Below are 15067 nucleotides of genomic sequence, written 5' to 3'. Positions count from 1 at the left end.
AGTGCATGTGAAATACACAACCTGGCATCTGTAAATTAAATGTATACCAAGTGATCATTTTAAGTCACTTTTAACTGTTTTTAATGGATTTTCCAAAGAGTCCTGTGGAAATGATGAAAAACGCTTATCTGGTCTTGTGTTTGTAAAACCTCATGGCTGATAATTGTCATAGTATTCAAAAGAAATTGAAAGTGAAGAAATTACTGTTTTTAATAGGCATATTTCCTTGAAATACATGACCATGTAAAGAATATATGCTAAAAGTGTTTAAGAGTAAATTTCTTTTCAAATAAATAATTAATCTGTGACCAAAGGATTTTTATTCTTTGAGTTTACAAATTCAAACATTGCAATTTGTTCAATCATCTTGTGCAGTGCAAAATTTATAAAATGACTGAAAAACAAAAAAAATTGGCAGAATTACAGTCTTTGTGATGTAAAATTATGGGTTGACATCACGATAACTGTTAATCTGTTTGAAGTACTAATATACTATAATTTAAAAAAGAAAAGTTCATGCAGAAACGGTAAAATATATTGTCAGCAATGTAGTGTTAATTTTGACTTTACATCAAAATATGCCTTTGCTGGATACCAAATATATAGGGCGAAATATTAAAATCAGCCATGTTCAGCAAAATCCACACAACAGCATTGATCCTTTTCTAATTTGATTTGATTTGCTTATGTTATCCTTGTATGACAGTCAGTACAATATGGAACTTGAACACAACACAGTGAATAAGTATGCTGTTAATGAAATGGTGTGGCTGCATCCACATGCAGCAATAGGAGTGCCTTTGTCTCTCACCCTCATTTCCAACCTGTCCCATCCCTGAAAAATAGTTTGGTCTTATATTTATAATGTTAATAATTTCTGTATTTGTTAAAATGTGCACATCTCAAAAACTTTTGATCATAAACATTTTCATTGTTTTTTATAGCTGACCAGTCAGTTAACCTGTTTATTTTGAATATTTGCGCATTTTTCCTCAGTATTTGACATTTTCTGAATACCTTCTTATTCAGTTTGTCATTTTCTAAAAGTCTACATGCTCCATTGTGTTGTCAAGCTTTCCACAAGCATCAAATGTGGTACTTCATATATAGGAGGGTCTGCCTCTAGAGGGCGGGCATCATGAACAGTGTTTGTTGATTAATTCCTCCACGTAAACTTCTGATTGTACTGTAAACATTGAACATGGCCGACGTCCGATTTTCCTGTCTAAAACTTTCACTCATTTTCGTTCATGTGACTCTGAAACTCCAGGAAACAATTGGGAAGAAAGGGTTATCTTGAAATATTGAGGTACTCGCCGATATTTTGCAAAATTAAATGAGAAAAAATGCAAGGAAAATGCCGACAGGCTTACACAATGACAGTTTTCAGACTCGGAGGCATATGATCATCTCTGCAGATTATGCAACAGGCTCAGATCAGGTGAGGCCATGAGGGGATATCCGCAACTCAGTACCAAACACTAGCGCTCACAGAGTGAGCAAACACAAAGTGAGTACCCCTAACGTCAGCTCAGTAGTCTGTAATAGATTGTAGTCAACTAAGAAACCTTGGAGAAAGGCTTAACACTGTGGCTATGCCGCTAAGTCCCTTTTGATTTTTGTTATAGCTCAAAATCGTTCTCCCACACCTCACCTGAGCCATGAACACCCCCACCAGTTTATGATATGACCCATCACAATAGCATGATGTCAACGGATCTTGACAGACGGAAGTCTTGACAGAAGCATACTGGTTTTCAACTCTAATACCTTCTCTGTCTATAAATAGACACGAGAAGGTAAAAATATACGAGTCAGTCTACCTTTAATCAAAAGCTTGAATACTTGGTCAAAATCTACTTTTCACAGGAGAAAGGGGGTTCACAAGCATTGTATATATATATGTGTATACCCGTCCATTGGGAGTGCTCCGCAGTTCTACCTCTCTATTGATGTCAACACGAACTAGTCGCATGGCAACAGACAAAACTCTTCGTAGGCGATCTCTTGGCAGGCATAATTGATAATAGAATAAGACTTATTTCAAATTGCTTCTAAGGGTGCTGAAGAAAAAGATCCGAGGTTGGCTGGTAAGCTTAGTCTGTGCACTGGCAATCAAGTAACTTAGCTAAATGATTGTTGTCTTCATTAATACATTGGCATGTTTCAGATCAGCACTAACTCTTGACGAAGGCAAGCTTGTGCCATAGAGGAAGAAAATATAGGGAGATTGCCTTCACCGGGAAACCAAATTGCCAGGGTACATTTCAATAACCAGGAGGTATTCATTTTTCACAGAGGTAGGGAAGCCATTGTGTACACATTTTGCAACAATATCAACATCTGTGTACTTGATTGCTACAGACAGGGTTACTTGCTACAGAATTAAGCATGTTACACTTTTTATCTGCAGGCATTTTCATGTGTGAAGGAACATTTGAAAACAAAAGTAAGTTGTTTGTAGTAATGACAGTAAGTCAAGAAAGTTATTTTGCTAAAAGGAAAAATGCTTGTCAGAGAGCTACTATTTCGTATGTGCTGTTTTACAGAGGCAAGTCTACGATCTAGAAGCTTCATTTTAGACTGACTTCTGACCTTGATTTGTGTGTCACACTATGTGATGATTAAAACCTTAATGGACAAACAGTCATACCATTACAAACGCTGATTATCATTAAAGTCTTTATTAAATTGACAATGAAATATCCCAGATTGTTGACAGCCACTTGTACCACTTTGACTTGAATCGATACTGGCACAACATTCGGCATGAGAGTTCACAAAACCTTTAGCACTCAGACATGCAAGAATCCATGACAAATATCACTTGCTTGAGGTAAATACTGTATGAACAGGCATGACAACACAACTGAAACAGGAAACATGAATGTCCTTGAATGGAGACGACTTAACCTCCATTTCATATCACATTTTCCACGGCTGTGATTTTCTTCTTTTTCTTTGCCCTCATAGGGGGTCCCCTGAATTTGAAGGCAGTGCTGTGGAAAGCAAAGAGGAAAAGATATTAAAACTGCCGTATGCTGGGATATGAAGAGTAAATGAGATCACTCTAATTTCCATTGTCCCTACACTACTAGCGGTAGCTGAGTTCAAGAAATGCAAAGAACGCAAAGAGGTTACAATTGCTGCTAATAAATAGTAGTCAACATGACCTGATTAATTTTATCTCCAATTAATGTCTATTTTCAGTACTGGCGTTACTTTTTGACTTCTGACGGTGACATCCTTATATAATTATAAATAGAATATACTTTGTCTGCATTGGTACATTAAATATTTCAACTAAATTAATGCAAAGACTATAAACAGCACTGGGGCGCTTTCAATTCACAACTGCAACTGGTTTGTCTGGGGGTATTTTAAGTATGCAACTCTAGTACAATGTGTTCTACTTACTGACATGTTGTACATATTGGACTGAAAGTACAGAAAACTGAAAGAGAAGCAGAGAATTACAATTTAAGGGAATATCATATCTTGGGACTGGAGCAGTAAGAATGACTTATGCAATTACTTTATGGATGACACTTTAGATGGCCCATTTTTGTCACCAGGCCTAGCACAAGGTACGACAAGGCTGGCAGTGAACCCTATTCACATTCATAGTTCGGAGAGCGGGCCATAAACAAAACTGGAATGGTTCTCCTAGACACATGCTAAGTTATATAAACAGAGGCCCTGTCTCATTATCACCAACAGTGAAGGTGTGCAATACTTTATTTATATATGTGCGTACTTAAAAAAAAAGATTGGAAAGGTGTAAAAAGTCAACTGGTCAAACTTTTAGGAAATGCCAATTTCACACTTTCAGTTGTCTTTTACTCAGTAAAGTAAATGACCACGGAAATGAACATCTGTGTCCAGGGACCACTAGGAACGATTCTAACATTTGTGTATAAGAATACCTGAAGACACAGTTTCCACATAAGGTCACTACTGAAAACGTCAGTAATTTTGAAACAACGTTCACATTTTTTCCCTGCATATAACCCTTTTCCATCTCCTGTTTTATGTGTAAGATCAATCATACAAATAAAGTGAAACATTGGTTAAACAAACTTCATACAATTAAATGTAGATATCACATACAATGTCATTACGCTCACTGAATACAATGGGAAATGAACGTTTTGAGAGTGACTTACTTGACAGGCAGACAGAACAGACATATCCAATGTCGATAAGAGTTCTATGGCAGAAACATGCAGCTCTGTAGTCAACATGTATGGCTGGAGGCAGTGCTAGCTTGCTCCGTGTTTTGACAGGTGGTAGAAACACCCACTGCATGGCAGGAGGACAAAAATTGAATAATTGTTGTAAAAAATACAGTTGCTGGGGCAAAAATTGTGTAAGGCGATTTAAATAAAATTCTTTGTTTGCCGCCTGCATGCTGGTAGGTTTTCAGAGAAAATCAAGAAAACAAACACAATGTTAACACTATTACAAATAAAGATATAATTTTTCCAAAAGAAACCGAATAGAAAATGAGCTTATGTTAATACACTTGTGTTTTTTGTCTGTGTTTGTTTTTTGGCCAGGCTGGCTGGTAGGTTTTCAAAAATCCAAGGACAGCAAACAAAGAATTTTCTTTCAATAACCTAATTATGATTTCAGGTCAATGAGAAAACAGAGATTTAAATTAAGTTGCAAAGCTTCCGAGTGTGAAGGAAAAGTTAAAGGTTTGACTTTCTGCATGAATTTCTACTTTTACACAAAAACAATGATACCTAGTCTTTCACAAATGCCATTGATGGACAGGCTAATGTAATATTTTTTCCACTGAAAGTTAACAGTGTACAAGTGATACCACACTAATGAAAGTATTAGGAGTTAAAAAGAAAACGCAATAAAGAGATACTAGCAAATGTCACCAAATTGTCATGATTATTTTCTGACTTTCTTCAGTCCTGATATGCAAGCTATTGAACAAAAGTCTCTGATCACACCCCCTACCAGAGTAGCGGATGTGTAATACACATGTACAAGCCTACAACGTGTTCACTACTTCTGTGTTGAGTGCAGTGGATTATGTCAAATGAACAAACCAAACAAAATAAGGTAGTTAAAGAATGTAACCTACCAAAAGATACTGAAGTAGTCCTGTTCTTTGTAGAATTTTTAAGTAAATACCTCCCGTGATGTCACATGCCTGAAAAATTCATTTTAGGGTGAGACACAGTAAAACCTCTCAAGCAATACTTCCTCATATGAGCAAGATTAGCATCTAATTAATCGGTTTATCAACAAACAAATTAACAAATTTATGCAAGGGTATTAATTAGCATTGTTTGAATACATGCAAATCAATTTTCGAGTCATCATCAATATCACAACAGCTGATTTCATGCTGTCTCCTTGCAAAACAGACACCTACATGTCGTGTAAGTCTTCCAAGACACCCTGTGGCATTAAACCCTTGTAGAGTTCTCTATTTTGGATATGCTCACCTGTTGAAGTAACCCTGACTCTTTATCTAGAATGCAGGCATCAATGACAATATTCTGGAACGGAAAACAAGAATCTGTTGCACAACATTTGAAGATCAGCCGCAACGATGACTTCACTCACAACTTACAATGCAACATGCGGTGTGTACCCTGAATATGACTTGGGAAAGCTCCCGTTAACGCAAGAAAATTCCCTATATTAGGTGACTGCACTACATGTAAATATATGCAGCTAATTCACAGAAATTTCATTGACTGGTGTTGTTCAATATGTAATTAACTTTCACTTCAATGCCGCATTGAAATGGAAAATACAGAACTCTTTTCATTGCCATACAACCAGGCATAAATCTTCACTCTCAGTCAAATTTATGGCACCATTTGATAGACATTGAAAGGACACATTTCTAAATGCCATACATTTAGTTGAAGTCATACATTTTTCACATTGCTGGGCGGCAATAATGTATAATGTTGAGATTACCTGCTTCTGTGCTGTAAATATAATGTTCATAAAATCCATGTACTGTGATGCACTGTCATCTGCAGCTTTGATGACCTTGAACAATGGAAAGTAGTCAAAAAAGTAAATTAAAAATGTATCTTTCATCTTCAAGGAGAGGTTGAAGGTCAAAACTGTATCCATTCACGGATGAATGTATTACAGCATTGTTGAATATGCAAATAGAGCTTGCTGGTTTCAGTAATGTACAAGTCAGTCATGTAAGTATAACTATCAGATAAGCTCACATTTTTATAAACCATATACAATTCAAGATGCTAGGTAAATGAATGTTCCACATTGATAAAGAATCATTAGCATAGAATTTCAATACCAAGACAGTGGTCATTAATATAATCATGTATAAATGAATACTAATATACCTCGCATCCTAAGCACTGAAGATAAACCAAGCTATCAAATCTTTATTAAACTGTCAATTTCACGAAAAAAGAGCTGTACAAAATTTAGACAACACTCACCAAAACTCTGGGTTTCAGTTTCTCTCCAGCTGAAAATACATTAGGAAAAAAGTTTTGTTATAACAAAGAATAGTTTGTGTAGGTACAGATGCTCATTTCTGGATATCCTTTTTTTGAACTTATCCATATGGAACTCGACATTAGGCATCTTGAAACTCTGGTTTTTAAATGTCAGGTAAAAAGATTCAATGGTACAATAACAGCCTAATGATAAGCCCAACAAATGTTAAATCATGGACTGGAGAATCAGGCTTCTTAGAGAAGTACTTTGAAGTTTTGATATGTCACAAAATGAGATCTGCCTATGTTACAGTAAAAAGCAATATCTTTTGTATGACAATTAACGTGCAAAAACAGCATCACATTGATAGTCTCACGGAAAAAATTCTCTGGGAACCCTTCTTACTTGTCCTTTCTTATACCACATTGCAAGAAAGCACTCTTACTGATCACTTCAAAGATTGGATACAGTTACTAGAACATCAATTATCTCAGACAGCTTAGTAGCAGATGATGTCACACATTGCAATGTACATGCAGGCTTTTGAAATTTTAGGAGGATAGATACTGCCCCTCCTGTTGACCAGTAGAAGGTACTGTATACATGTTTGCTGGTTGTAACAATGGGATACTCACCAGCTGCTTCTTTTTCAAGCCTGTGGATATCTTTTTATTGTTAAAAAAACACTTTCATCTATTCGTTTGTGTCATCTTGACCTGCTTCACTCCCTATCCTTATAATTCACTACTTCAAGGTCAAGTTTAGTTGTAAGGAAGCCCAATACAATGATTTTGCAGTTCAAAGTATCTCTAACAAAAGCTTCCTTTGATTTGATGAGTCATCCGTTCCAGCTGTATGAGTCTTCTGAACATGTATGGGTTTTTAATAACAATCTCACATTAAGAATTGGCTTGAACTAGAATTGGAATTACTATTCAAGATGTACAGGACACAGAAGAGGGGTTGAAAAGATTCAACTTGGTCAAAAAATATAAACATAATAAACAGTTTAGTTTGAAAACAACTGTTTCACTGACAAGAAAACACGTACATCTAGACTGACACATAAAGTCACTTCACCAACATAAAACAGCAAGGGTACTACTCACAAGTCCTGGAGTAATTGTTAAAAGGATACAGCAAAGTGCCATGGCTAGTGAACCAGCCAGTAATGTGTCTGAGTGTAATTCTTCTTCTTGTCCTGCAATTTGAATGGAAGAATTCATCCTTCACAACATGAAGGCAAATTGAAAAATCTTTCTGTGGCAGAATGATCACACAAACCATAACCATGATGTGTATATCATAGACATTTGCAAACCAAGAATGAATGAGCTAAACATCTACAGATAGTGCGACATCACCATGTCAGATGACATTGCCTTTGTAGAAAAAATAATTTGCCTCAGAGAAGCTTGAACCACAGTCACTATTACACTGTTTTCTTACATAGTTTTCTTTTTTCTGGTAACCGTAATTGAACTTTGAAAATTAGTTTAACAGTTTTGGCACTCAAAAAAGGGTGTCATCTTCAATTACAGAAACTTTTTCACATTACACATGTCAAGCAAAGTCATCGTTTTGGTCTAGAATTTGCCCACCACTGACTGAACTTGTATCATGCACATACTGGTATAGAACATTAAGGAAGTTACAGAGTTCTCCCTAAATCAAGTAACAGGGGTGTGATTTTGCAAAGTACAGTGAAAAATTTACTAACTTTCACAGGAAAAGTCAACCCACACCACACAAGCCCTCTCGTACAAAACTTAGGAGGAGAACTCTGCCTTAATCAAACATTATGGAATGTGATTTGATCTCTGACCTGTAATCAACTGTTTCACTTCTTTGAAGACTGTGTCATCCACTTTTGCAAAATGCTCATATTTTCCATCTCTAGGTATATTTTGGTATCTGCTTTCATCTACGTCTTGTGAGCTGGGTGATGGCTCTCTCGTTGGATATAGAAATTGACTGCAGGGAAAGATAACACATAAAAGTCAAAGTAAATGCTAATTCATGCCAGGATGAGACCAGCCTTTGTTCAAAGGCTTTCAAGCGTATCCACTTGGGAGACTTGTCACTTTTTCTGTACAAAGTCTTAAATTTCCTCATTCATTTCCCTTTTCACATTTGCAAGAATCTTATCCTACAAAGACTATCACTTTCTCCATTGCATGGATGTACTCAAAACTATTTGGCAATTTTTCCAACTTATTTGAGGTGAACAACAACATGCGAAGGTAAGATTTCAAGCACATTTTTTTTTAGTTGTCTGCAAAGTTTCAAAACTTACATTGGTCTCAAATCTAGAATCCTCTCTTTTTAAAGCTTTCTCACTGAAACTGGAGCTTCAGACTTGCCACACAAAATTGATGAATTTTCAAAGAAACGTCATCAGAAAAGAAAAATTTGTTTATATTTCTGTTGTAGGCTCATACAAGCCATGTGGTGACAAAAGTGATGACCCATATTTCTAAGTCGGACCTCTCCAATACTCTAATGCATTGACCTGCCACATTACCTACCTTCGATTTGTATGGCTTGCTATGACTGCAACTTTGTTCAGGTGATGAAGCATTAGATGTGAGTTGATAAAAATCAACAGGCTGTCTATGCACTGGGAGAATGATAACTTTCAAATTGGGAAAGAAAACAAATATTTATTATAAATATGATCTTTTTAACAACTGAAATAATATTTTCAAATATTAAGCAACACATAGGAAACCATGCATTTTTGCATAACTGTGTGCATATATGACATTTGATGAAGTCTATTCAATATAATTCTGTACCTATACCATTGTTCATATTTGAGGTCATGGAGTTAAATGCAAGACCTCCATGATAACATCTTTGCAACAAAAAAGTAAACAAGACATTGACAATGACATAGTCCCCACTTGTAATAGGAGTATTAGTCTTGATGGGGCAGGGAAATGTGGTCATTAAGAAGTATCACTGGAGTGTATATGTTGAGATCTATGGGCACATAGGTCTATGTCATTGCTCCCAATTTGAAACACATGAGGCATGTCTAAGTTATGATTCTAAATCGGGAAAAAAGATTAGACCTCTAGCTGTATTGGCCAGCCAAGAAATACATATGCACATAATAATGAGGTAGAAGATGGGACATCTTAAGGTCTAATATCCTATCAGAATTACCGAGTTATGCATATATATGTATAATCAAGGTCAAAGGTCATAAGGTCACGTAACATTTTGAAAAAAATTTGTATTGCTAATTAATCCCTATATGCCAAAAATCAGACCTCTAGCTCTATTCCCTTGCCCAGAATTAGATGTGTGCATAATTAATGAGGTAAAGCGTGTGTTGTCATAAGGTCTCCCACCCTACTAAATGTAAAGGACATAGCACTTGTGGTTACGTATTTATCGACATAAACGTATATTTCAGGTCAAAGGTCATCGAGGTCACATGACATTTGGTCAAAAAATTTCTATCCTATAGTTATCCCTATATACCAAAAATCAGACATCCAGCTCTATGGGTTTGCTCAGAATTAGATATACGCATAATTAATGAGGTACAGTATGAAGCATCATAAGGTCTCCCATCATACCATGTATGAAGGGTGTACCACTTGTGGTTACTGAGTTATGGACAAATATGTATATTTGAGGTCAAAGGTCATCGAGGTCATGTGACATTTTGTCAAAAAAATTGTATTGCTAAGTTATCCCTATATACCAAAAATCAGACCTCTAGCTCTATTGGCTCGCTCAAAATTAGATATGCACATAATTAATGAGGTACAATATGACATCAAATCGATTCCAGCAATCATTATCATTCAAGGCAAATAAATTACCAGGTCCAATAAACAGTAAAAACAAACACACAAAGAAACATAAGATCACTGACAAAATCGGTAGTACAATCTTGAACCACTATATAAGTGGTGGTACCAGGTGTCCGGAATGGGTAAGCGTACCCTGCTAGCATGCTACACCCGTCAAGATTGAACTAGTGTGACAAAGTTATTGTACGGTAATTCAGCTATCTGCTAAATTACTGTTCTGAGTCAAAGTCGGAATACTGTCTTTCATCATCTGAGTGACAGATTTGCCATATTTAGATATAAGATCTCCATATCTACCATAGAACTTCTTAAAAGATCTAACCAACCTACTTTGTTGTGAAATCCTTGTCTCACCAGCTTTAAGACTAATAAGCTGTGTCTCTCTTGAAAATCTCCATATGAATCACAAGCTCTACAGTATCTCAGTAGTTGTGAAATGTACACACCATAAGCTGGACTCGACGGAATATTACTGGTCAAGTAGGGAAAGTTAATGATTTCAAAATTAAAATCATCCCTTTTATCATACAACTTGGTGTGTATTGCATTGTGTCTAATTTCAATAAATAGATCAAGATACGATGCTGAGTTCATGCTCTCCGTTGTTTCTTTAATTTCTAATTCATCTGGATATATGTGATGGAGGTAATTAGAAATTCCAGGATTGTTCAAACTGATGAGATCATCAATATATCTATAGGTATTATTAAAGGACTTTGCAACTCTTTTAGATCCTGAACTATGAAGAGTCTGCATGAACTCAGCTTCATATGAATACAAAAATAAATCAGCAAGAAGTGGTGCACAGTTTGTACCCATAGGAATGCCTATAGTTGCCTGAATGTCATACCGGCAAATGAGACATATATGTTGTCAATTAGGAAGTGTAGCATCTTAATTACTTCCGTATCAGTGTATTTGCATTTGGCATCACTGTTGTTACTAAAATAGCCTGAATTGTGTTTGATGACAATGTAATCATACCTACGACTGCCATTCTTGTAAAAGAAGGCCTGCTTAACCAATGATGACAACCTAGTTTTAAGCTTGTTGTGTGGGATGGTGGTGTAAAGTGTAGAAAAATCAAATGTGCGGATTGAACCATACTTGCTTTTGTTGGTATCTAGAGTATGTAATAATTCTTTAGAATTTTTCAATATCCACATCTGATTAATCCCACTCGTTTCATAAACCTTGTCACAATATCGTACCAGACCAGATTTGATGGTTGACAAAATTGTGGTCAAGAGTTGTGACAAGCGTTTGGTTGTACATCTGCTGCAACTGCTATAAAACGTTGCTTATATGGATTCTTATGGATTTTGGGAATCCAATATAGTCGAGGTAGAACATTGTCATCATTTGATAGCTTGATGCCAAATGCATTCAAAACCGATGAATGATTATCAAATATTTCCTGTTTGGACAGGCTTGATGGACAGTAGGTGGTATTACTGTCACCTGAATTAATTTTCAGTTCATTCATCAAACACTGAATGTAGAATTGCTTGCAGACAAAAATGATGTTATTAGAAGCTTTGTCTGCAGGCACGACAACATATTTATCATGCAATGCATCTAGGCATTCACGTATGGTGGAGTCATCAAATGAAGATGTTGTCTTGATGACAGTATATGAAGAACTAAGACGTGATATACGTTTCTGAACTTTATCTCTGACAGTACGTAACCAGTCAGAGAGGCACTCAACGTCTTCATCTTCTACAGAGGCCCACTTCGTGGCATCATAAGGTGTCCCATCATACCATATATGAAGGGTGTAGCACTTGTGGTTACTGAGTTATGGACAAATATGTATATTTGAGGTCAAAGGTCACCAAGGTCATGTGACATTTTGTCAACAAAATTGTATTGCTAAGTTATCCCTATATACCAAAAATCAGACCTCTAGCTCTATTGGCTCGCTCAAAATTAGATATGTGCATAATTAATAAGGTACAATATGTGATGTCATAAGCTGTCCCATCATACCATATATGAAGGGTGTAGCACAATTGTGGTTACTGAGTTATTGACAAATATATATATATATGAGGTCAAAGGTCACGTGACATTTTGTCAAAATATCTGAGATATCTGTGTGAATGGATGGACTCACGAACGGACATGACCCAATCTATAAGCCCCCTGGACTTCATCCGTGGGGACTAAAACCTGTGTCACTGCATCCTTTTTGCAATATGAATACGATGAGAAACTAAATTTTTATATTTTTCTTGGCCTTATACATGGGAGTCTATGGACTGCCTTATACATGGTAGTCTATGGAGGGGAAAACTAAAAAGTCCTCTAACACGGCCAAATTTGATCGCATTGTGAAACAAATCGACATGCATCTGTATGGGGTAGGGTACTATCCTTGTGCAAAGTTTGAAAGAAATTGACCTGGGCATGTCTGAGATATCTGCGTGAACGGACGGACGCACGCACGCACGCACGCACGCACGCACGCACACACGGACATGACCAAACCTATAAGTCCCCCCGGACGGTGTCCGTGGGGACTAATAATGCAACATTAACGCAAGACTGACGCAAGGTATACGGAGATATGCAGATTCACTAGCCCAAGATCACTTGGTAATAGTTTTTGTGACTGTGCTACTTGTCACAGTGGTGGTGAAGACCACTGCAAGAAAGACTAGTAGTAAAGTTCAAGGGCTGGTGACAAAATGATATACTGATCTCAGAATTAGCCGCAATAATTGTAGTCTTGGTGGGCTGGGCCGTGTGGCTTGGGCTTCTGTCTTGCGGCTTTCACGATACTCAACTAAGTCACACGACTGAAGCCCAAGCTGCATGGCCCAGCCAACCGAGGCTACAATTATTGCAGCCATCTAAAAATGAAAGTGACTTGGCTTACATCATTTTCATCTTTCAATTTCCTCTGACCCCACCAAACTGGATTGACATCAATGATCACAACCAGCAAGCTTGTTTCTTCCTCTGTAAATATTAAATAGAAATATGTTAAGCTACCAGGCAAGTTTGGCAATGCCTAATTCCGAAGGAATAGCCTTTGGAGTAATTTCACACGCTTCAAATTACTCGTTGGGTACTGTGTGTTTCCTCTGGCTTCTGAAATTCTTTAGTAAATTTACGAATTGGGTTTTGAAACTTTTCGTAAATTTTGAAATTCATAAGTAAACTTAACCGTTCCAATACGGAATATCATTCAGTCAAATTCAAATTAAGTACAAAATGTGCTAAGACAGAACTATTTTGAGGTTTGGGGGCCTTGAGCTCTCAATCAACTAGCTGCTTCCTTGCATTCGTATATTTACGAATCAACAATGAAAAAAATTAGTAAATCATCTAAAAATTGGTAATTTTACGAATTTGAGAGTGGCAGAGGAAATACAGGTACTGGACAGTTTTGCAGTAAGGCACCAGCCTGCAACACAGATGCCTATGGGGGGCTTCCACTCTCTTACTCTTGTCATGGACATCCAGCTATCCCTTTGGGTAGCTCAGCATGGCAGGGATGTGTTACTGGCATTATACGGTTATGTGGTGGGGGTAACCAGAGAGGTCAGCCAGTTGTGAGCTCAGCCAGTGCCCGCGCCAACCAACTCGGCAAGTGGGAGAGGTCGGCATGCCAATTTTAGTTTTTTGATGTTATTCTGTTTAGCATTCAGAAAACACTCTGAAAAAAACATTGGTCAGCCTCAGTGTTTCTGCAGATCACGAGCAGGGCGTACGATCGAGAGTTACAACGTGTAGGCAGTGACAATGTCTTAATCGTTGATTGTTGGATAAATAACATTTTGTGCCATGGTTTGACGGTAGTAAATTGTAGGTTTAAAGGTTTTTTAATGGAAAGCAAAACACGATGAACCTCACTGTGCGGCTGGTGTCATCGTGTAGTTAGCACTGAGGCACAGTCACCTGTGGTCTATTCTGCTCTGCCTCTATATATGCGCCCCATATAGACGTGTGTACATATGCCTCTATGGTGCGCATATATAGACGCAGAGCGGAATAGACCACAGGTGACTGTGGTTGAAGCAAAGAGGTACCTCCATGGTGGAAGGAAGTTTGTAAACATCGTGCTCATGAATGTCATTGACATCGCTTTCACATAATAACTTTGGCGAGACCTAGAAAATACAGGAAGACTGTAGTCTCATCATATAATCATACTCCTACTGGCGACTTCTCCAGCTGTCCGAGCTCATACTGCTCGAGTTACTAGTATCCCACTGGCCGAGCTCGCAACTGGCCGATCTCTCTTGTATTCCTGGTGGTGGGAGGCCGCATAACGCCGGTACCACACAGCCCTGCCACGCAGAGCTATCCCAAAAGGGATGGTTCGTTGGATGTGTAGAGCTTGGGGTGGAAGCCTTCACACTTACTGTGGTACAGTAGCTTGAACTTTTGCTTGGGTGTTGTTGGTTGGACTGCAAAACAAGAAGAAAGGTTCTGGCTTCGCCATCCAACCCAAAACACCCTGCAAAAACCTCGAGCTACAGTACTGCAGCTCCATGAGCGCAGGCCACAACACACGTTATACGCGCCTGTGGCCTGCAAAAATTGATGACTATCACTAACATGGGCATAGAAGGTTAAGTTGACATTGAAGAAGCATGATCTCAGAAAAACTTGCTTTTTATGAGACGAGGCAACAGCTGTGGATACTCGATAGCATTACCGGTATCACACGTATTGAGAGAAATCGTCGGGAAAGCACTCACCAGCTGCCATCTTGATTCACGTGGTGAAAACAAATGGGGAATTTGAAACATGAAATTTGATTGGCGCGT

The 15067-nt window shown here is 37.6% G+C and overlaps 1 protein-coding gene across 2 annotated transcripts; it reads right to left on the bottom strand.

The window, feature by feature from the left end:
- Positions 1–2668: 2668 nt before the first annotated feature.
- Positions 2669–15045, bottom strand: LOC139145093 (general transcription factor IIH subunit 3-like). Of its 2 annotated transcripts, none has more exons than XM_070716041.1 (13): positions 14999–15045; positions 13168–13250; positions 8982–9088; positions 8279–8427; positions 7592–7654; positions 7089–7118; positions 6453–6481; positions 5953–6027; positions 5469–5522; positions 5102–5170; positions 4167–4302; positions 3418–3454; positions 2669–2999 (listed from the first exon to the last, which is right to left on the bottom strand). In XM_070716041.1, the coding sequence occupies exons 1-13, from the start codon at positions 15006–15008 to the stop codon at positions 2921–2923; spliced, it is 921 nt and encodes a 306-aa protein (XP_070572142.1). In that variant the 5' UTR covers positions 15009–15045; the 3' UTR covers positions 2669–2920. The 2 variants fall into 2 exon arrangements, with proteins under 2 accessions (XP_070572142.1, XP_070572143.1); XM_070716042.1 differs by lacking the exon at positions 14999–15045 and adding an exon at positions 14660–14787.
- Positions 15046–15067: the final 22 nt, after the last annotated feature.

This window comes from Ptychodera flava, chromosome 12 (genome assembly GCF_041260155.1).
Source record: "Ptychodera flava strain L36383 chromosome 12, AS_Pfla_20210202, whole genome shotgun sequence".
Classification (NCBI taxonomy): Eukaryota; Metazoa; Hemichordata; class Enteropneusta; family Ptychoderidae; genus Ptychodera; species Ptychodera flava.
Note: the sequence above shows the minus strand (reverse complement) of the source record. Positions and strands in the feature narration are given on the sequence as shown.

Excerpts from the sequence above, each read along its gene's own strand:
- LOC139145093 (XM_070716041.1), bottom strand. Across the intron at positions 7,119-7,591 it reads ACTAGCCATGGCACTTTGCT|ATATCCACAGGCTTGAAAAA; the intron begins GTATCCTTTTAA and ends AACAATAAAAAG. Across the intron at positions 3,000-3,417 it reads CCAATATGTACAACATGTCA|CACTGCCTTCAAATTCAGGG; the intron begins GTAAGTAGAACA and ends TGCTTTCCACAG.